The sequence below is a fragment of the Grus americana genome, chromosome 4, assembly GCF_028858705.1.
Source record: "Grus americana isolate bGruAme1 chromosome 4, bGruAme1.mat, whole genome shotgun sequence".
Classification (NCBI taxonomy): domain Eukaryota; kingdom Metazoa; phylum Chordata; class Aves; order Gruiformes; family Gruidae; genus Grus; species Grus americana.
Genome location: NC_072855.1, coordinates 9,609,909 through 9,633,445, shown reverse-complemented (window position 1 = coordinate 9,633,445; position 23,537 = coordinate 9,609,909). Strand labels below are relative to the sequence as shown.

General features: G+C 36.0%; 1 protein-coding gene across 1 annotated transcript in view; it reads left to right on the top strand.

Annotated features, from left to right (window-relative positions):
* The window catches only part of HAUS3 (HAUS augmin like complex subunit 3), an 81,129-nt gene that overhangs the window by 52,490 nt on the left and 5,102 nt on the right, over positions 1 to 23,537 (top strand). The window contains exons 14-16 of the mRNA XM_054825092.1: positions 117 to 174; positions 1,710 to 1,787; positions 2,219 to 2,333. Of these exons, the coding sequence (XP_054681067.1) occupies positions 117 to 174; positions 1,710 to 1,787; positions 2,219 to 2,333 (251 nt within the window). The remainder of the gene's footprint in view (positions 1 to 116; positions 175 to 1,709; positions 1,788 to 2,218; positions 2,334 to 23,537) is intronic.

Here is a 23,537-nt window from a genome sequence, read left to right as displayed (position 1 = left end):
AGGGAAAACTCATTGGCATTAGTATCACTGATGTTCTTATGCTGCTTATAAGATGTTCATAGATATGTTTTCATAAACTTTAACTTACTAAGCATTTTTATTATTGTTATTTGTAGAACATTCAAGGTATCTCTAAACATCCAGTTAGAATTACAAAGAAACAGTACGTAAAAGGTAAACTATGTTTTTATTAATATGAAAATGCAATTTTGTGTAATTATTTTACCGAGTTATATTTTAAAGCAGACCAATAGCTCCAGCATTAAAGAAAAGAATAGATTATTGATGCTTAGTTATACATAATCATTTAAACTGATTTCTTTCTGTTGGTTGTTCCTGCAAAAAAATTGTGATTTCAGCACTGATCTAAATAGTCAGAAACTTTTAGATTTTTTTATTGCCCATGACTATCTCTCAGTTCCTTTTTCCTGATGAAATTACACATCTTAACTCCATTAAATATCCTAAGGGTGATTTTGTGTGCATCCAGCTCATAAGGCTTTTCCTGAGGAGATGTTAAAGCCGGGTCATTTTAATCAAACTCGCAACTAAAGACCAATAGTTAGTCAGATGTGTTGGTTTTGATAACAGAAGTGGATTTAAGGCAGATGATTCAGGGAGAGTCAAAGTTAAGTCTAGAAAAGCATGACCCAAGTGATAAAGAGAGAAACCTACAATAGTAGACTCAAATATAAGAGAGATTTGCTAACATAAACTCTCCTTGAACGCCTACAGCCATAGCTGGGAAATGCTGCTCATTTGTTGCACTCGGTTCTCAGATAAGGGCAGGCTTGCTTTTTCACAGCTATTCACTCCCTGTGTTTGAAATAATACAGATCATAAACCAGGAGTCTGTGGAAGACAATGTAAAACTTTGACAGCAGTTTTATCTACCTGATTAATTTTTATGTGTAATTTTAAAAATTGTTCTAAAAAAAAAGTGTGAGCAGTGGCTGTGTAAACCTGAGCTGCCATGCATAACTGTGACACATAAGCCTTTCTGGAAAAAGTCCAATCAATTTTGTTAATGATCTTATAATATGTGCTTCTCAAAAATGTATTTCTAAGTTTTTTCATTCCTGTATCGAGACACACTTATTTTTTTCCACTTTTATGCTGATCAGATTAATTCTGTTGTATTTCAAACCACCATCGCTTTCTACACCAAGACAAGTGGTATTCCCAGGATGCACTGAGTTTTAATACGTTGTCAATGTACATTAATGCTTTGTGATATTATAGGGGATTTCTGTCATTAGAATTTGGTTGCCTATATCAGCCGTATGCTCTCAATATTGTATTCCCCTACCACCTGTAACCCAGAACTTGGTTATTAACACATTGCTGCAGGGTGTTCAAAGATGTGAAAACGTATTTTTTATTTCATCTCTATAGACCCTACCTTATCAGAATGCCTCCTTTATGAAGTGACCTGTGAATAATGTTAGTTATGGTAGATATTTGTTAGCTAGTCTTCTGGGAAGGGCTTAGTTTTGAAAAAGGAGAAGTAAGTGGTACTGCAAGGAGGGCAGAGATAAAGATGTTGTACGTGACTGATAGAGTAAAATAATTGCAATGCTGGCAGCTGATGCTCTGCTAGGTTGCCTACATTGCTATTTGTGTGGTTTTAGTTCTGTGTTTTGTATGTCATTTACAACCTCCTACAGTTGGGCTGGGGTTTGGGGCTTAAATGTCTATCTCCTCTCTAGGAAAAGAAGAGGAAATAGTAACTATTTCCCCAAGAACATTGTTTGTTTCAAAAAAAGGATATACATTTTTAGCAGCCGGTAAGATAGTATGTATTATTATTCTCATACATATTAATGTTTGCCATTCTGTCATCTCTTTTCCCCCTCTCCTTTGGATGACATTATATTTTACAAGGCTGTCAAATCCCTTAGTATCAATTAATATTGTTATATGCTGTATACTCCTTAGTGTGCTTTGGAAGTGGATGATATGTAAGCCTTGTCAGTAGAAACAAAGAGCTAATAAGATTAATTGACACCTGAAGATAATGAAGGAATCAGACACCTTGTGATTTGTAGCTGGAATGTAACTTCTTCAAGATGAGCTTTTTACAAGCATCTGTTTTTTTTGAGCACGAGGAAATGACTGAACAGTCCAGGCTTGTGTTTTAATTAGTGATAGTTTGGTTAAAATTCAGGCATGTTTTTATTTTAGAGCAATAGATTTATTTTAACACTCTGTTTTCTAGATTTTTCCCATATTGAGTTAAGGATCCTTGCTGACTTATCAGCTGAACCAGAACTTTTGAAACTGTTCCAAGAACCTGAAACCACTGATATCTTTTCCACACTGGCTTCTCAGTGGTAAGACTAAATGATGCTGCTTTTTGATAGTAATTAGACAAAATAGTGAGAATAACATAAACTATTGTATTACTGCGTAGTGATAACACAAGACAGTATTTTGCTACATTATCTATTGTTAATACTATTTTAACACCGTGAATTATAATTCCTTTCTGTCTTTCTGAGCCTTTTCTTCTCTACTGTGGTAATTACCGTATGTCAAAATGTTGCAGTCCAACTGACCAGTATCAGTCTGTTGACTAAAACTGGTGGAATAATATACTGTGAACAGTGCATGCTGATAACTTTCTCACTATATTATTGTTCACCAGTTCTTTTTAAAAATCCAGAGCAGCAGTTACGTAGGTTATCCATCTAAAAAATCGCAGAACAACTTTTCTCCGTAAAAACAGAAGCATTTTTGAAACGCTGCTTGGTTATCCAGTAGAAGTATTGGAATGAATTTACGTATGCACAAGAAACAGAGAGACTAGAGCTCATGAGATTCCTTTGAACTGATATGGTTTAGTGCTTCCATCTTCTGATGGATGATGTTAGAAAAAGTGGTACTTCAGCAATTAAAAAAAATGCTTCTTATCTCTATTCCCAGATTATTATTTAGTGAGCTCTTCAGCATGCAGATCAAAAAATTAACTATCAAAAAGGATAGAATATTAGTTCATTAGCTATTTGAAAGTATTTCTTATTACTGTTTGTATCATGGTGATGCCTAAAAATCTTACTTGAGACTAGGACTCCCCTTGTGCTCAAAAATGCGTGACCATTCAATAAGTGACAGGACAGATGTCAAGAAGCTTACAGTTTGAACAGATAGGTCTGAAAAAGATTGAATAAAATGCTATAACATATAAGCAGATTGAACAGAATGATGTCATGTAAATGTCATGCAATTTTCATATTTTCTTTTTGTTTCTCTTTCTCTTTTAATATTTTATCTCCATTTTTTGTTGGAAGATTGTTAGCTGAAAATGAAAGTGAAAATAGATATGAGGACTTCATCAGTCCTGATCTAGCTCAATTCCTATCCTAGATTTTCTAAATTTTTGCAGACATAGCCTTCCCAACCACAGTATTTCCTACTCAGTGCAGTATTTGCTAATATACTCTGAAGTAGTACAAAGAAACAAATTGGAGCTCAAATTATAATTATTCTGCTACCAACAACTGAATCAGCTCTTGAGGCATGTGCATTCTGGGAGAGCACAACTCAAGGTCACAAACATCCCAATGAATATAGCTATGGAAAGATCACATTTCTCTTCAGAGTCGCTTAGAAGCTTCTACTGATATTATAATCAATTCTTAGCTCTAACATGATATCACTAGAACCTCGTGATGGAGTTAAATCCTTATTTTAGTTTGGAGGTATATTGCAAATGTATGCATGAAGATGAGTCAAATTTTGTCTCAACTCTGGGCAAGGCTCCAGAAATACCATTCTATTCAGCAACCTCACAGCTCTTGGCAGCCATCAACCTCTTATAGTTGTTACACAGTAACTTTAAATGTAATGAAATATTACAGGCAAATATTTTTATCAGACAGAAGTGTCATGGTGTGTCTACAAAATCATTACATAATGACTCTGCTGACTCTTCTTTTAAGCTTCAGGAAAGCTAATGCTTGGAAGTAACTTTCTATTGAATATATTATATAACTGTTATTAATTACAGAAACATGAAGGGTGTGTTAATCTCATCTAACCTTGGACATTTGTTATATACCTGGAGAGATTCATTTGACCTATTGTTGATGTCCCCTGTGTAATAAGATCAATCATACATTAATAGTGTTGACTTCTCACCATTGAGAACAAAGTAGGTGTGGGGTGGCCAGCTCACATGTAGACATCTGTATTTGTTCTGACAAATTCAGTTCCTCCTGTTGGATCAGTTCCTAGTGAATTTATCCTGAGTTTTGGAATTTTGTCCAAAATTCTCTTTGGCCAAAGAGAAGACATAAAATCACAATCTTCACAGATACTTTCCCATTCCAGATACTTATTCATCTCATAGTCCACTACGGATAAATAAAATCATTAGGACAAACAACTAGTTCATTGACTTTATTGTAGCTGATTCCACCCTGTTGGTATTAAAATGAGTTATGAGAAGGAAGAGCAAAATAAACAGTAAACCTTTTATCTCCTCTTGGTCTCCTGATTTTCTCTGGGTCTTAATCCCTTAAAATCTGTGCAAGTGATATGCCGAGTGGCATACCAAATGTTTTATCCTGTTTCACGGAATTGCATGGTTTTGCTATTTGTAAATCTTTTCTAACACATCTTGGAAAACTGGAAAACCTTGACAAAAAAGGTCTTTTCCCTAAGAGATCTATAAAGAATGAATTAGTTTCTGAAGCTCCCTCTCAGAAGGAAAAAATTAAGTTAAAGTGAATGTCTGATAGCATTCCAACTTCTGAATACATGTCAGTGGGTATCTTTTAGAATGTTTTCTTCATCTAAAAATCCTTAGACTAATGAATGTGAAATCATAAATACTAAAGAATATATCATTAGACAAAAAAAAATCTGAGCCACACCTCAGAGTCCAGCCAAGTTTTATACCAGTTTATTAACTTTGTTTTTTCCTGAACTTCATGGTTTCTCCACTGAAATGTACCTCTACTCCTTAGCTGTTCTTCAGGCTAAAGCCCTCTATCTGAAATTCAACCTTTTGAAAAACCTTTACAGGCTTTTTATAGCATTTCGCAACAAATATACATGGTGAGTAGTTTCTGCAAAGAGGTTAGCTGTATGAGTTTCTGATTGAATTAAGATCTCTTGTGTATAAAAGTTTTCCTTTCATTATTTGGTTTGACATGCTCTACTGTGACTCAGTCTATCTCTGAGACCTTAGAGATGCATCTGTCTTGGAAACTTATTGGATCCATGTTTCTATTAAACATCATTCGTATGGAATCTTTACACTGGTCAACAGTGCAGTGTAGAGATGTGTAAGTATATGTCAACCCAAACCATGTCTGTACATTACAGCAGAAGGCTGAAAGGAGGTACTAACTTTCATGCTAAAATTCAGTGTCATGCACAGCACCATACCGAACCCAATAAACCTAGCTGAGAGGCAATCCTCTCTGCAAGACTAAGCTATAATCTTGTACTCCTGTGGCTGGCTTAGAGAGATAGCTCATTTTGGAAATCACATAGCTTCCACCAGTCTGGGCTTCCCTGCACTATGCTCAACTGTTTGCTGTAGATACTACAGATACTCTTTGCTGTCAATAGTTTAAGTATTGTGTTTTGTGTGTAATTGTATTATGTATTTTATAAGTATTGTGTGTTCTGTTTGACATAACTGTCTTGAAATTGCCATTCAGGTGAAACTCTCACAAGCTGGTGTTAAGTAGTCACTTAATGCAAGTTTCTGGGTAATGTCATGCTTGGTCTTGTGCTTTATCTTTAAAGTGCTTTTTTCACACAGGGACTGGAATTCATGGAATAAAGTAAAAATAGTGTCTGTTGGCTGCTTTGCAATAGATTTGCTTCTATTGGCTGTTCTGTCAGTGAAAAGTTCAAGGTCATCTCTGCCTTGTACATCTGTATATTTTTCTGGTCATCTAACATAGTTACCCCAGCTAAAACTAAGATGATATAAATAAATTTTAATGTTCACTTGTATATGCTTAGTACTATTCTACTCTTATCCTATCCTGTCTATAATGATGATCATATGTTATTGCCAACATTATCTTACAGCAAGTACTGTGTTATGGTCTACAAAGAGTAAGCCTTAAATGACAGGCCAACACCAGCTATTACGAGAGCACCAAGAGTGCATGATGTTAACGACGTACTTGTTACTGAACACATAGTAAAGATTCAAGGCTTGCTTAAACTTTTGAAAATCTGTGATATAACAGATTCCAGCTACCTGGAAGATCACCTTGTGTTATATTGTCTTCATGTTCTATGACAGTTATAGTCCTTTGAAAGCCAAATCATCATCCCAGGGCTGAGGATGATGAGAACTGTCTTGGCAGCTGTCTGACCAGCCAAGAGACCTACCTGCCATAAGACATCCAAATGACAAGAAATCTGAGAATGACATTGCTCTCCCTTCTTTAATCTAGCTTTTACAGGATAAATGAAAAATAACTGTATTTAAAATGCTATTGATGGGCATATCTTAAAATCACTTTCAAAGATAGAGGCTGAGAAACAAGTTTACAGTGTTTTAGGTAGTCTGTGATTTCTTTCTTAATTAGAAGTGTAGTGACTACCAATCTCTTTCAAACTGTTCATTTGTCACCCTTCTTGGTAGGCTGTTGTTCCTCTATCATAGTATATACTCATATTGACTCTATTGGGTCAAAATCCAGGAAAAGTATCTTGCTTAGCTAAGCACTTAAACACACCATAAATATGTGATTTCATCCTACTTGACTGATGCCTGCTTTCCTGCCTAAGTGGGTTTTTTTAGTTGGAATAGTACTGCTTCAGAGTTCCTATGACTTACGCTATACTTAAAACATTTGGATAAGTCCTTTTCCCCGCTTCTTTAGAATCTGCCTTAGAGAACTGGAGATCTCTAGTAGTGGTGAGCTCAGTTGCATCCAACAGAGCATAGTGCTACCCTCCATCCAGGGTCCTGAGGGCAGCCTAGATATACAAATGCAATTATATTATTTGTGACTCTGGAATGAGCTTAGTCACTTTAATCTTGAAGATGTTGTCACTGTGTTCTGATGTTTAATACAGACATCTCTGATATCTGCAAATTATATTTACTTCCTATATTTTAGGGTCCTGAACCTGAAATAGAATACAAAACCCAATGTTGGGTCGCCAAGCTCCATGTACAGTGCCAAAGTATGCATCTCAAAGGGTGAAAAAGGCTATATGCTGACCACAGAGCCATCTAAGAGAAGTTAATGAGAAATTCTAGTCAGAGAAGTTTGTGTCTGAACTTCTCTTAGAAAGCTGGAACAGAATGACAAGGACAGCCAGGGGTCCAAAGTCCATACCTAAAGATACCTGCTAGATAGGTAGTGTCCTTTGGAAAAAGGGAGTGGGATTCACTCCAAGTGTCTGTGGCACCCAGCTTTTATATAAGAGCTAGGTGCTTGGAGACCTCAGTTCAGCTTTTTAAATCTTAGAGTATTCAGATCTATATCTCCTCCCAGGAAAATAAAAGCAAGATTAGACTTTGTATGTTGCAGCTGAGATTCTGTTCAGCAAATATTGTATAATTGAAATAATTGGATTTTTTTTAGTTGAGGGAAGATATGATTTAGGAAAAAACATCATAGGTCTTTAAATATATGAAAGGTTATTGCAGAGATTTGGGTAGAGAGTAAACTAAGACATAATGAATGGGCTTACACTGTTGTAAAAGGTGTTTTAGTTAAAGAAATATTTTGAATACTAAAGGTAGATAAATATGTAGATGGGTTACCTATGAAGGCTGTGGAATTTCCATTACTGGAAGGAATGAGACAATTAGACAAATATTTCCAAAGATAGCTGAGGTGGCTTCTCAGTCTCTCTCATGACCACATTTTTATGACACTATGATTTTATTGCATTTTGCTTTGAGCATTCAGTTGGAAAAGGGATTTCTTTATTTCAGTCCCATTTGGGGGATTATGTGTTTTTTTAGTTAGTGATTAATTCTATTTGTTAGTAGTAGCTACAGGGACAAAAGTCAAAGATTGATGTCTCTCATCTGAGTACTCTAGATAGAATAGTGAGTATTTTCATGTTTGATTTCCTTATGAACTCATGAATTATGCTTTTTTTTGTTTGTTTTGACAGGTTTGGGAGTTGTTTTTTTTGTGTAGTAGTCCCATTTCCATGTGATCTGGGAGGATACCAAACATAGTTTGTGGCCTTGCAGTTAGAGCCTGCTTTAATTGCATGTCACTGGGAGGCAGATTTCTGGATGTGAATCCCACTAGGTGAAGAGAGAGCTACGTTGCTGTCCCTCAGTAACCAGGCATCTGTTCCAGGGTGGTACCTCCTCCACCTTATACTAAGAAAAAAACCAAGAAAGCCAAAGCTGATAGCCAGAAGCTCTCAGTGTGAATAATGGTTACATTTCCTAGATTGGGTCCTAAAGGAATCACAGAAGAGGTCAGGTGGGCTCAGGGCGGGTCTATGATGAACATGTGCACAATAGAGAATTTTGGGAGAAAAGAGTTCCCTGAGGTACCTGAAGAATTCAAGGACAACCAGGATTAAGGAGCCACTTAGCAGAGTGAAAGAGGTTGGTTTGCAGTTTTGGATATAGGAATTCACATTAATTTCTTGAATTTTGTCTAGGTCTCACAGTTCCTTATGGAATTGCCAGTACAGATTTGTGAAAGATGGACTTCCACTGAGACTGTGTAATAGAGAACTGGCCAAAATATAAATGTAGGGTTATTGCTCTGAGGTGAGCATCATCCCAGTGGCCAAGTCACTTAAACTGAGTAGATTGAGCTTCAGGTGTCTGCTTTATGTTTTAGTTTGTAGAAAATTATTACTGGGTTATGCTTTTATCTAGTGAGTGATTCCTAAGGCACACATTGGCAAGCACCATCAAGATATTACAGATATGTTTGCAAGCTCTAATCTTCTGAGTTTTTATTTAGATGTGTTTGTCATAAATGCCCTAGCTGATTTATGAAACCATTTGCCCTTTCTAAATTATAACTATAAACTAAAATGTTAAAACATGTAGACTATATATCCTTATAAACCAAGAGGTTTAGAGGAAAAGACCCTGTAAGTAGGTTAGTTACAAATGCATTGAAGTGAAAGTCCAGTACTTGTATATCCAAAAATTTAGGTATGGGAATACCCAGGTGATTTATAGTCTCTAGGAACAATATTAGCATATGAAACAAAGAACATTCTCTTGACCACATTATTTCTTTGAAATTAAATCAATGTAAACTTGATCTAGAAAAATTATTAAATGTTGTCTTTTCAAGGTAAATATGCCTTTTATGTAGACAGTATTTACTATTTGAGAAAGGGAAAAATTCAGAAGGGTCTTCAGTAAATTCTTTACAGTATGATTTAATTGCAAGCATGAATCTATTACTCCTATAAACTGTGTATTTTCATTTCTGTGAGAACAGAAAGATAATTGTTCCTATGCACAAACTTTTCCATGCAGTGATAAATTACCTAGGCATTTTCTGTAATATATTTTGTGTCATAGGTTGTCTGTTGAGCCAGTGTAGATCTAGTGTAGTGAAATCCATGTTGGTCTGTGCCTCAGAAAAATCCCTTTATAGATAAGACAGTTGGACAGTTTTGACTTAGTGTTTTAGCTTTTGTACTCTGTAACTCTTTTTGGTGTGGAAATCATAGTATATGAATCAGAGAACACACAAAATTTTACCCATATACAAACAGTTTTCCTTATATTCTGCAGCTGAAGAATGAGAGTAGAGAAATTTTAATAATCTCTATTAAAAATACCTATATAGTACTATGCAGTAGAGGCATATCTCTAATACTAACAGTACTATGTAGAAGAGGAATATCCCTAATACTGTTCAATATGCCGATGTAATATGTATTAATAGACAATTACTTGAATAATCTGATAACTGCCACCATTCTAGTATGAAAACAGGCTTTCTCTTTAAACTATTAATTTTTACTTCTAAACTATAATTTAACCTGTACACATTAACTACTGATGGTAAATTAAAGTAACAAGGTAATTAGTAGATACTCTTTAACAGTGATATTTGCTATGATTATACCAATGAAAGGATGATTTGTGACAGTTGTGTACAATGCTTACACTCAAGCCTATGCTTGAGATAAGGCTGGAGAACTTGATAGTGGCTTAGTTGCTCCTGCTTCGCTTTGACATCTGAGTTTTGTAAAATCCAAACCACAGAATATTCCCTTCTCTCTCATCTGTCATCTATTTCCTCATATTTATGCTATTAGTGCTTTCTTTTGTGTGATGATGGAGAACAGCATGAATACATGTACTTCTTGCAGATATTGAATTTACCTTCTAGTGAGTACTGGACATAATAGTTGTTCACCTGAGTCTATGTGGCTTTCAGAGAGTTAAAAAAAATGGCTGCAGAATAAGAGGACATATATTGTTATTTCTTTGTAGCAATGGCAGATAATATCTAAAATAAGGAAGTGTGTAGCTGTCACGGAATTACAAGAGATTTATAAATTCTTTACCACTAATCATTTTGAAAAACATTCCTTTCCATTTTTATAGTGTGGGCTTGGTTGGCTGACACTTTAGGACATGGAAGAGCCTTTAGCTTACACTATCCCTGCCAGAATCAGAGGAACTTGAACACTTGATTTCCAATAATCTTGGGAACTGCAGGCTGTTTATAAAATGTATTGAACATAGAAGTCCATCTTTCCTCAGCTGATGTGTATGTGGGCTCATGGTAATATCTGTTGTGAACCCTTTTGGTAAGAGACAGACACGATAATTTTGGAAATTACTCAAGAAAAAGCCTAAAAGCCTAGAGAGAAAAAAGCACAGAACTACTTGGGATTACCATATTGGAAGGACCCCCAAATATTTATTTATTTATTTTTAAAAAATCCCGGTAAATTCAATCAGATTTTAATAAAAAAAGACCACAGTGCAGAAAGGTTTGTTTTGTTCTTCGCAGACTGTCTTCCTCCAGGAAGTGGGGAAATTTTATTTCTTTACTACCTGCCAAGCAGGGGACTCAAGGAACTGATTATATCTAATAACAGAAAGGTGAGCCAAACTGTTGTACATTGGCAGTTGGTCCAGCAGGAACTATGGCAAAATGGGGACTCCTGTTTTTCCATCCACTTGGCAATTCAGGATACTTCCAGACAGTAGCTCTATCTGTTGATATCCTGCTGGGTTCTGAAGAACACAGGAAATAAGCAAAGGTATTTTGGATATTCCTGAAATAAATCAAAAGAAGTCCTCATGGGCTGAATTATACAAAAAAGATAGTGTATTGGGTCTGTTTGAAAAAGATAAGGTCAAGTATGCACAAAAACTTGGAGGTAGGATGACTAAATACGTATACACTTGCCCATACCTGGTTTATACAGATTAAAGATTCATCCTCAGCAAAACACTGTCTTTTTTTAGGTTACTTCATACAAATGTGTGGTATAGCAGACATTGAAGTCAGTTAAGCTGCCTACTCCCTTAAATAGCAAGAGCAAAGGCCAGTAAATCAGGAATGAGATAAACAGATTTTTGAGAAGTGAAAACCACATCTGTAGTTGAATGGTTTTTAAACAGATATGATTATTTGTGCTTCTATATTAATTTTATGAAAATATGATCAACGAGCTCTTGAAAGAGTTATTATTAATCAAGAGATGTCACCTGGGTGTTTAAGTGATTAAGGAATAATGAAATAATCATGCTTATCCAGGTGGACTTCTACCAAGGAGACAGGAAGAACTTTAGCTCTCCTCATCCCCGTTGGCAGTCATATGGTTACAAGATAAGGCCACAGGGTTACACAGATCCCTTTCCCCCGCTTAGAGATCTCTCAGTTTTGCTCATTGTCTAAATAATGAGATATATCAGCTTAGGACTCTCAGAATTCCATTTTTGTCTAAAGATTTTTTTTTAGGTAGTCCAGGCTATTTCATTCACTTCTAATCAGATATTAGAACATGTAGTCTCTTGGATTCATTTTTCCACTTTTTATGAGCTTAATGTCAAGTCTAAAATGACTTTAGGTTAATTCATTTTACTTCATACATTGCAAAATAATGGGTTTTGGAGTTGCAATGAAGAAGAGACATTCCATGCCATTGAGCACTTATAAGATCATCAAACTATGTTTTGCAGTATTAAGACAAATTACAAGCATACCTGCACTTCACCATGGAGTACTTAGGGTAACTTCTAGAAATCCTGCCTTTGAAGAGAGTGGGGAAAGAAGTTTTCATGTGTATTAGATGTCAGTCTGCCTAACTAAGTGTAACTGAATATCCCTGCTGGAGTCTCCATTTAGAAATACATCTCTGTGTTGTCATCTTTCAGCTCTGAAGTTTGTCTGTGTAACTCAGCCACTGTTGATTTGCTGTAAATCTGGAGGTCCTACACTCAGTGCTACCTCCTAGGAGTCTCACTAAAGGTTAACACAGCATTTCTTTCATTATCATTGGATTACTTGGTTTTCTAATACTGTTATCATTTTTAATTAGTTTCAAGGCTTCCGCTTATTTTTCTTTTGTGAAAGAGATTCTGAAGAAACAATTTTTGTAGTATTTTCAACTGAGTAATTATTAGTACTTATCCATCATCTCATTTTTTTATGTAGCATTTGTATTCTGATCAATATCTAAAATATCTCTCATTTCATATCTTGTATCTTTCTTTATTCAGGGTATTACTGATAAAAAGTGAGGAATCCTGTATGCATATATGTAGTTCAGAGAGAGACACAATTTCAATTTGAATGGGAAGACATGCTCTTCCAAATCAAGTCACATTCAAGGGCAAGTATTCTGTGGCAGAAGGTCTAATTGTGGAGATAGTGCTCATTATGAATCTGTTGTTTAATAATAACTTATTTGGTCCAATGGTTGTGAGCAAGGCTGTACCACTTGTAGCTCCTGCAGCTGTATCACTGCAGACTTCTTAGGATTGTTCTTGAGAAAATTTTTAAACCTGTGAGGTACTATAGTATAAGCTTGAATTCCTGTGAGAATAAACGTGGTCTCTCATGGTAGGAAAAGATGCTGACAAAGTGACGGCAGTTATTAAGAAACAGAGAAGCATTCAGAAGAGAAGCTGTAAGAAAAACAGAGTAAGGCAGAACCTCTCACACTGCTGGTTAGTGCTTTATGCTTGGTAAGAGTATGGCTGGTCTAACACAGGAGTATAAGACTGAAGGACCTTTTTGGTCATAAAATTGTTGCAGGTGACAATGTCATAAACTTCCTTTCATAGATTGGTAGGGTCTCAACTTAGAGCTAGTTTTAACCTACATAACGCTTTTCAAGAGCTGTTGAATTTCACATTCCTCTTCTTCCTGGAAAACTCCTTTTACTTTCTACTTTATATTTATTCCTACAGTTCATGTACCCAAATTATTCTTGCCAATGTTTCCCATTAGCTTTATTAGCTCTCCAAGCCCCCCAGTGTTTGCTTTGTATAAACACTTCAGGAAGGCAATCAACTGTATTCTCAACCCTCATTCTATAAGGAAACAAGACAAACTTTCTTAGGGTATTTGTCATCAAAATACATTAATGAACTAGTATTAGGAGCAGCTAGTTATGACTACATGGAATTCTATGTACGTTAATCTGTATTTCTTTTTGGCAAGGAAAATGAGCCTCTGTGGCACTGTCTGACTGATTCACTAAGCTGCTTTAGTTACCAAGCTAGCTTTTTTAGCTAGCTCTGAAATCTCTGCACCAGACCACAGTCTCAGGAATACTTGTATCATGGGTCAGAAACATAACTTCATCTTGGAACTGCCATGAAACTGGGCTAGCAGAATGATGAATGAAACAAAGAAATAATGACTTGAGAGGCTACCTTTATTCTAATAAATTTAGTACCAGGGAAGTTCCTGTTTGCTGGCACTCAAAATCTGGGTTGGTAAATTTGTCCCTATCGTGGTCGTAGCTCTGGACCAAACAGTTCCTGAATTAGTGTGGGCCACGGATTATTTCCACCAGGCTGCTGGATGCAGCATCATGTTTGGATGGTAAGAGAGTTTTAAAGTCTGGATATGTGGTGGTATTTTCCAGTTAGCCCCAGTGCTGCAGAATATTTATGGGCAGGTTTAATTTCTTAATATTGATATAGTCGGTGTCTCCTTTCACATGGTTAATTTTTTTTTTTCTTCTCTATTCAATATTCTGGTAGCCTACCACCACCAAATTCATGTTTCTTAAACATGGTAACTAAATTCTGTTAACTACCCCAGATAAAATCTCACCAGTATATTGTACAGCAGTACTAATATTGTCCTATCATTGGAAATAGCTCACTTGCCACATCCTGAAATTGCATTTTTTTCCACAGCCAAACCACACTGTTTCCCGGTTGTTCCATGATAAATTATTATATGTTTTCTCTGTTTCTAATTCCTCATCCCCTACTTTATGCAAAAATTCTATACTTTAATAATTCTTATTTGCAAATAAAATAGCTTACAGAAAAGCAATAGTCTATTATTCTTTAGACTCTGTGAAAGGGTTTATTTCTCAAGCTGTGCAGCACATAGGGACAGGTTCGCAATCACTATAGTCTGGAGGGGGGAAATGGTGTCAGGGTGCTATCTATCTAATTTTGTTCCTTTCTGCTGTGTTGGAGAAGAGTTTGTTGTGTAATAGCTTGGAAGACAAGCTCTAAGATCTTTGTATATGACATTTCTCTTTCTCTTTTTTGTGCTATTGTTATATTCACTTTGGGATTAGGCAGTCTCTTCTATCTGCTTGAAATCATTGTGAAATAAGCTGTAATTGTATCCTCAGACTATGTCTCCAGTTTTGGCCTAGGAGTATTTAGCCTGGTCTGTCATGAATACTAAAGTTCATTACTCTTACTTAAATTTCTGTAAGGCTAACAGATTAAATCATTGTTCTGAAGAAGCATCATTATTTAAATCAGGCTTGTTTGCATTAGGCAAAAAGCAGTAATTCTAGGTTGAGATTTACATCCCTGTCAATGAACATCACTTGTGAAATATGTCTGTTCCTTAATGAATGACTATAATAACTGTTACATTTTTGCATAATAAAAGAATTGTACTAAGGGGTACTCCTCAAAAGATTCTGTCAGGAAACACTTGAAAATTGTAGCATTTGCAAATAGAATGTGCATGATAGCTGTAAGAATTTTTGTTTTGCCTTTGGGAAGACCTTTGTTAGGTAGCTCTGCCTCCACAGATGACGGTTTAAAAAAATATATATACACACATATATTTGAACTTTCCTTTTGGAATATAGGAGACAGACCTAGGTTTTGGCTTGTGATGTTTAATTATTGCAGTATGTTTTTTCAAAGGGTATTCATGTAGTGGTTTAATTAGCTATCACTTTACCTACTCCCTTCTACTCCCTTTTCCCATCCCTACCCCCAAAACAATAACTACTGTAAATGCTGAAATTTAGTAAAAGTGAGGATCTTCAGTTTGCCTTCTCAGAATCAGAGTTTTAAAACACTTTAAGGTCTGAGTTCAATGCCTCATGGGTGTTGGTGTGGAATATTTTAACAGTTTTACAGCAAAGCAATTTCTATGTGTTTTGAAAGCTCACTTGCAATAGTTGATATTAATGAAATTTAACACTTGTCTTGCTTTGCGCTCTGACAGACTCTCTGTATGGCAGCTTATGGAAATTTCACCTTGTAGTTTACAGTCCCTTGGAGAAGTGCAGCTGTGACGTTTGTTTAGATTAGCAGATAATAAGGCAGAGGGAATAAAGTCTTCAGGAAGCATAATGGTTTTGTTTTTAGAAGAGCTAAACAATAGCTTTAAATAAACCAAGTTGTTAAATACAAGTTTAACCAGACAGCTTAATTTTATGTCATGTTGGAAGCTTATTATTGTTATTATTGCATGTTAAATGCTTTCTTAGTGTTCTAGAATAAATGAAAAATAAAGTTTTAGAATTGTCACTGCCACAACTAACACACTAACTAATGAAAAAGCAAAGTCTGAGGAGGCTGGACAGCCCTCAGTTGTTTTGTGGTATCTGATAACATTTGGCTTTGCTAATTTTATGGAGAGGCTTTCTCGTGTTTCAAAAGCCATCTCCAAATAGTCATCTCTTTCTAGAGTGACTGTGATAAAATGCTACATTTTATGACCACACTTTAAACTTTAATAAAATGTTTCCATTTATTTAATTTAATTTAACTTTTCTATCACGATAAATCTTGATGAAATCAAGAATGCAAAGGAAATTCATTTGTCACTTTTACTTTTGCCTTTAATTCTGTGTGATCATAGGCATAACAGAAATTTAAGCTGCAAGAGGTGTTTTTAGTGAAGACTGAAAGAGATGGGATATGGAGCATCTCATCCCTCTCTGCAGAACCGATTTGTTCAAGATCCTCATATGTAGCATGACTCATTTCTTCCTCCACCAAGATATTCAGAAGTCTACTTCTTATTTTTTTCTGAACTACGTAGATGCAGTTTGATGTAGTGTGACATCTCTTCCCTTCTTCACCTGCTGTTTTTTCCTGAGCAAACTGTACATTGTTGTAACAATATTATAGCTGCATGTTTTGTTCCATGTGTTATCTGAGATGGTAGTTACATCATCTTTTGATTATATATTAAGAACTCTGTTTCCTTCTGTTTCACTTGTCTGATATTTGTCTAAAGGCTGCTCTGAAGGTCCATCTATTTCTTTATAAGGTTATAAGACTTCTAACAGGTCCAAGATGGGTAATTATTTGATACTCTGCTACAGCTACCTGTATCATCTCCCAATATTGCTTCTATTCCTTCTTAACTATTTGCAGCCTCTTACAGAAAAGCTTGAAAAGTAGATATGTATAGTGAAGAAAGAAGTCTAAGAGCATTAATTTGCATTTCATCCCTGACATTATTTTTATACAAATGGCCTCTGACAAATTTTATGTCATCCCAATTTGTATAGACCCCTTAATCTGTTTACTTTTACATGTGCCCATCACCGTTGATGTTCATACTGGCACCCGAAGCTGGGAGTTACCCTGACTTCCTTTTATTCTGTGCTCATAGACCCAAAGATCCTAAAATAAGAATGCCCTCTAGTTAGTTAATTCCTTCAGCAATCACATGACTCAGAAATAAATATCACTTGTCCGTGTAATTCACTATGTAAGAGAGACTACATATGTGAGAAAGAAGCCCTTTTTTTTGTCCCTGCAGGAGTGAAGGAGAGAAAAGGTAAAGGTTGCAGGGTGGGATGTGCTCTCTTAAGCACCTTCATTGATGTCAGGGACTTTCTGTTCTAAGTAGCAGATGTCCAGAATTGTGCCTTTTTAAAGACAAATCTCTAAGTGACCTTTTTTGTCAGGAGCACTGAAAATAAGTGCTATCCAATTTATCTCTTCAATATCAAACATCTGGGACATCAACATGCAGGTAAGTATTTTAATAAAGGTAATAGATCACTTTACTCTCCAATGAATCCTTCAACAAATTGTTACTGGTGCTGGGTATAATTTGTGACATGACCTTGTTGCAATCTCTTTATCTGGCTCCCTGCTACTTTAAAATGTAGCAACAGAAGACATCTGGCCCACAGAACAAACTGCAAAGACATGTATTTATCTTCTGTAGGATACATGAGAGATAGATATCATGCTCTATAAGAGAAGGTTGAGGACGAATGAAATAAATCTTCATACAATGGACTATAGAGGCTACTCAGACAAAATAAATTATTTTATGATTAACCACTGGAAGGACTTTTAAAATCCTAAAGTGCTTCTGGAGTCTTGCAAAAGACTTTTATGGGGCTTATAAAGCTTTTCCTGGTGCTAAATAGATATAAAGCAAATTAAAATGCAGTTTGGTAGGCTGGCATACAAAGGGGAAAAAGAGATACAATGACGAAAATGTTGCAGGGCTGACTTTGGTATAGAAAGGATGACATCAACCTGACAGTGCTATAGTCTTTCATTCAAAGAAGTTGAACACACCTAAAAGCTCTTATAAACCCCTCTAAACTAAATAAAACACAAATTTAAACTCCCCGAGTGGGAGGTTGTGACCCTCTCCCCTCCGTGTTTATGTACATGACCCCTGTATTCACATGGGAGATCCATGCCAGAGATTCTCTGACACGTGCAACGGCCAGTGGAAGACAGCTCTGCCTCCCCCGATGCCAGGGTGGGAATGAGTATACATGAAATGGGGACTCTATATATTGCCCTTTAGGTAAGGAGGAGGAGGTGTGAGGAGTCTGGTATACTGCTAAAGATATCCCAGTGCCCTGGGCAGTTGATTAGTTTATTGGTATGTATCCTTGGGTTTCTTTGTGTTATTCTGTAACCTTATATCCCACTTATGCAAACCAGGTTACAATAAAAATGCAAACACAAGCATTTGACACAACATCTGAGTCAGACGTGAGAAGTGTTCAGAAGTGATGTAGATAAAGAAATGAAAGAAAAAACAACTTAATATATACTTATATATACATCAGAAAGGTCTATCCTTCTGTTAGCTATTTCACCTGCTGTTTCGCTTCTGATGTTAGTCTGCGTTTCAGTCTTTGTAGATGCTTCCTTCCTTCTTTTTTAGAAGAGTTTCTTAACTTTATTTCCACTCTTCTGAGCAGTCTAGACAAATCTCACTTTTCATCCTGATGTCTCTATGCTCTTCTTATGAGGAAGACAACCTAGCTACTTTTTGTTTAGAACATAGTTGTGTAAATGCCTCATAGTTATAGAAGGTATATATGTCTGGTTATATATGTGGTTTTCACTGGACATTCTGTATCAAAGCGTACATTAAAACTGTGTATGGTAAAAATATCTAGATGGGCTAATTGCACGTACCTTTTGCCTAGTTCTTGATTGACACGGGAGGAAAAAGTAGTGATCTATTTTGATATGACAGTGGCTTCAGGGAAACTGTTTTGCAACCTCTTCCTTTTCTGTATTTTGTAACAGAGATTAGCCAGGCAAAAATTGTTCCAAGATCACTTCCACATGTTACCTTAAAAATGTCTGAGACAACCTAGGCCTGAGCCTTGTCAGCATTTTCCATTAGTCATGGAATAGCAGCTTTCAAAAAAAATGCTTATTCTTGCGCATTGCATTAATAGTGAGCGGACTAGGTTATGTGTAGCCAATCTTTTCCATATGTTTAGGATGCTCACGTATGTTGTGGTCTATATTCTGCTTGCCCTAGGTATAATAAGGCCAATGTAATTGAAAAAGTAAGCTTCCAGAATTTACCTCCTACATGACATACCTGTAAACATATATGTATCGGTGGCAATACTACTTTAGAAATGAGCTTTTCTAAAGCCTGCAGTTGTCACTAATTACATAAATTCTCTGCATCAGTTTCAAATGCCAACACAAAGTTGCAGGCACAAACTTAAAAATATACAACCCTCATCTGCTATTAAATAGCCACAGGTGATTAAAAATGAGAGATTTATATAGTTCACTGATGAAATTAAAAAAAGCTGTAAAAGTAGTCAATGTCTTCACTCATATATTCACTAATTTATTGGACATTAATGATCATGTATAAAATGAATTTAATGTCACTCCGTCTCATTTCCCACATCAACAACGCACAGCTAGAACTTGGATTAATTGGCAGATGCAGGAGAGCGGCCAAGAGCTCTGTGGCTGTTATGACTGAGCTTAGCTTGGCTGGAATGTAATGCAGATCAAGGCAACGCATGTCTGCCAGATATTGTGTGTGAGAAGTTTGTTCTGCCTTTTCCTGTACATAAACAGACGACTTCCGTCACCATACAACATTTCCCAGAAATGCTGAAATGTCTTATCGCATTCTTTTAAGACTGATTTCCTTCCATTTCTACCTGTTCTCAAAGTTTTATTTTGGCATTACTCAAACTTTATGCCCTGTGGCCTCTTTGATTTATTTTATTTTTTGTGTTCATAGACTCTATGCTGTGTGTGCTCATTTCTGTATACTAAAATTTGCATTAATTTTTTTTTTAAATATTCTGTATGGGTTAAAAATACATTCATCCAGATTTCTACTCTGTATTAAATGTGTTATTCTAGTTTATAGTTAAGCTTTTTTAAAATTACATATGTGATTGCCATATTTTTCTAGAGTATAAAGAAACTTGGTATTCATATGTTTTAAAGACTTAATTCAGCAGAAACTCTTTGAGATGTCCATTAGACCCCATTAATATATGAAAACACGTAGTGAATTTTGGAGAAATTATAGAAAATATTCAAGATATTATCTCTGAAAAAGTAATAAATTACATATGCCTGTTAATTTTCATATCTGCACTGCATATCTCTTACTAATAATTTGATGTTATCCTTCTTCACTGTTTCACTAGAAAATTTTTCTCCATTTTCTTTCCTCTCTAAAAATTAGGCAGCTATTCCCTTTAAGGCATACAGCCTAGTTCTTAGTAGCATCACCTTTTTAAAGACTTGGTAAATCTCTACTCTCACTATGTTATTCAGATTTTCTGCAATTTTCAGCTCTATGTTGTTTTGGTGTCCTCACAGACCTTTCCAGATTGTTTAGCTCTGCTAAAGGAGTTTTCAAGAACAATGGGATCTGCTAACATGAACATGTCTTCCAGCACTGAAGTCTATTCTTTATTCTACCTAATAGATGTGTGTCAAGCACTATAAACCAAAGTACTTGCAAAGCAGTACTAAAGGAAGAAAGGTAAAGGACAAACGAAACAGAGATGTGGAAATACACCCAGACAAGTATAGAGGCAAGGACAGGAATGTAGGAGGTGAAATATTGCACATTCAGAGATGGCAAGTCAGGAGGAATTTGAAGATGATGATAACATTGATTATGAACTTGAACAAATACCATTTTAAGAGAGAGTAATGAGAAGGATGTCATAAAATGGAAAAATACATTTCATGCTAGAACTAATAACTGCCTATATATTTCCTGCAGGACTTCAGACATTGTGCTATTTCCACAACAAAACCTCCAGCAAATTCCTTCTTCTCTTGAGCTTTTTTCCCCCTGCATCAATTTCTATCACATTGCCTTAACATTCTTCCTGTTCACATACAGTACTGGGTGAGCTGAAGTCTGCCTCCATGTCACTGTCTGGGCCCAGCAGCTAAGGCTTTTTTATGCCCATTCAGCTTCCTTTTTCAGATTCGAATTTATTCAAAAACAACGTATCTCCACTACAGATCTATTTTACATTATACCACAATTCAGTGCTGAGTATTTTCATGCATTAGATAGCTTGCTTAGTGATTGTACCTTAAAAATTTCTTATATGAGTAAGCACATAAGAATGTCTCCTTTTCAATATCATGGTATTCCATGATGTGTCCAAAGCCAAAATAGAAGTTTTAACTTTAAATAGGTTCTCACAGTACCCATTAAAACAAATTAATTACCACAAATATAAATTTGTTTGTAGAGGAAACAGGCTGAAGAAGAAAGCCCACTGGCTGCTGTGTTTCTGAGAAATTGCCCTCCACCCTGCCATGTTGTTATTCAAAGGAATAAATAGTCTTCACCTTAAACTGCCGGAATGACACTCTGTATTACAGAAGGAATCAAGCATCTTAGGTAGAAACCAATCATTGTCAATCCAAACAGAAAAAAAAAAAAAAATTTCATTATTAGGAAAAAAAAAGAACAGTTTTGATTAATGACTTCTGTTTGCTCAAACGCTTGTGATTTATATGGCAATTTCATACTTTATTATTCTGGATTCTTGAATGTGGTACACAAATTTACAGATATACAGAGTGCTAGATGTAATGCCTCTCTGCCAAGTGCTCACATTTCCCACTCTAACAATTAGGAGGTGTTGACTGACCCTTTTGTTTTTAGCATTATATTAAAAGAAATATCTGACATAAAGCTCTGAAATTTTAATTGCTTCTCATATATTTCATGACTATCCAAAGGTGACGAAATGCTAAGTGACTGTTATGATTGCCATGATCACATGATGCAGGTACATCTGCACCAAAAACTGTGTTAGGCAAGGTTTTATTGTGACTGCTTACAATGGAAACACAAGATCCTCCTCCTGACACTGCCTATCATGATTACAGCGATAAGTCTATTTCTGTTTTTCCCAGTCAGCCCTTTTGAGTTGAAGCTTGGGTAACGCTAAATTGTCCTTGAAATCCTAGCAGTGCGTCTTGCTGTGCATGAAATAAAATGCTAGTGTTTTCTTTCACTGTTAAAGTTTCTCTAGAACCACCAGTCCCTCCCAGCAAGACTCTCATCTTGTGTCTTCCTCAGTACCATGATCTGATAACTATATACCTTCCTCTACAGATCTCCATGACTTCTTCCCCAGTGTTCTTTCTATTAAAGCCCTTCTTTGTCAGAGGAGTGAGCAGCTAACATACTCACCCCCTGCTGACCCCTTGGTTCTCAGGTGTCTCTGGCCTTAGACTTAAGTAAATCTGCAGGTGAACTCTATTGCTGTACTTCTATCTCTTGCCTTCTCCAGAATTCTAGATCAAATTATGCAGTATTGGGAAAGCAGTATTACATTTTGCATTGTTTCCCTAGTTTCAGCATTCTTCAGCCTTGGCTCTTCATGTCAGAAAGATCCTCAGGTAAGATCTGTTCTCTTATCAGATTCTATTTTCCCTCCTGGTTCTGGATAGATGCTTTCTCAAGTGTATATGTAGCTTTCTGCCAGGTTCTTCAGGAAATTCCTGTGGACTTTTTGCCAGAGGTTGCTTCAGGAAATCCTTAATGATGTCTAGTTTCCTAATTCTGCACTTATTAGCTCCAATTGCCACTTTGTCCTCTTATTCAGGTACATTTGGGAATGTCAAGCTACTTTATTCAAAAGAGTCATGAACTTTTGACCTCGCATAACTATGAAGGCAAATTGTAAGTCTCCGACTATGAGAATGATTGACTTACATGGGAATAGTTTTCATTACACTATGTATTAGATTATCCAGTTCTTCGTGTTTCTTGGCCTAGAACAAGCAGAGAAAAGTCCATTTTATCTTTAAGCAATTAGTAGCATTCAAAGGAATAATGTGAGCTTCTACAAAACCGAAGGCCCAATGAAGGCCTGAAATCATATTCAATTTTATTTTTCCTCTGCAAAAAATCTGTACTACCATAAGGACTTGCTTAAATCTGATTGCACTCATGGTCTACCTGTTTATCATTCAGTGTGCCTAATTATACCAGCACTGTGCATGAGCTTGGCTAAAGTCAGCGTATCGTCCAAGCAAACAAAAATTTGTGGCTCTGCTGATTTTCTAGGTCTTTGGATATCATACTAGTGGTGAAAGACTCTTCTTCAAGAAGATACACAGAAATATGCCATTTTTCTCAAAGCTCGTCAGCCAAAATTTTCATGACAAAGCATCTTTCATGGCAAAAATTTTCATAACAAATCATAGCAAACTTTGCTTTTAAAAATGCAACCAAATCATCATGAACAGACTTATGAGGAGACTTATTCACAAATTGTGCATATGTCATCACGTATTTCTGACAGCAGTTCATCTCTTTCTTCCAGATACAATTTGTGTAGGTATTTGTTTTCAGGGTGTGACTAGATGATGAAGATTTCCCCCAGTGCACTTC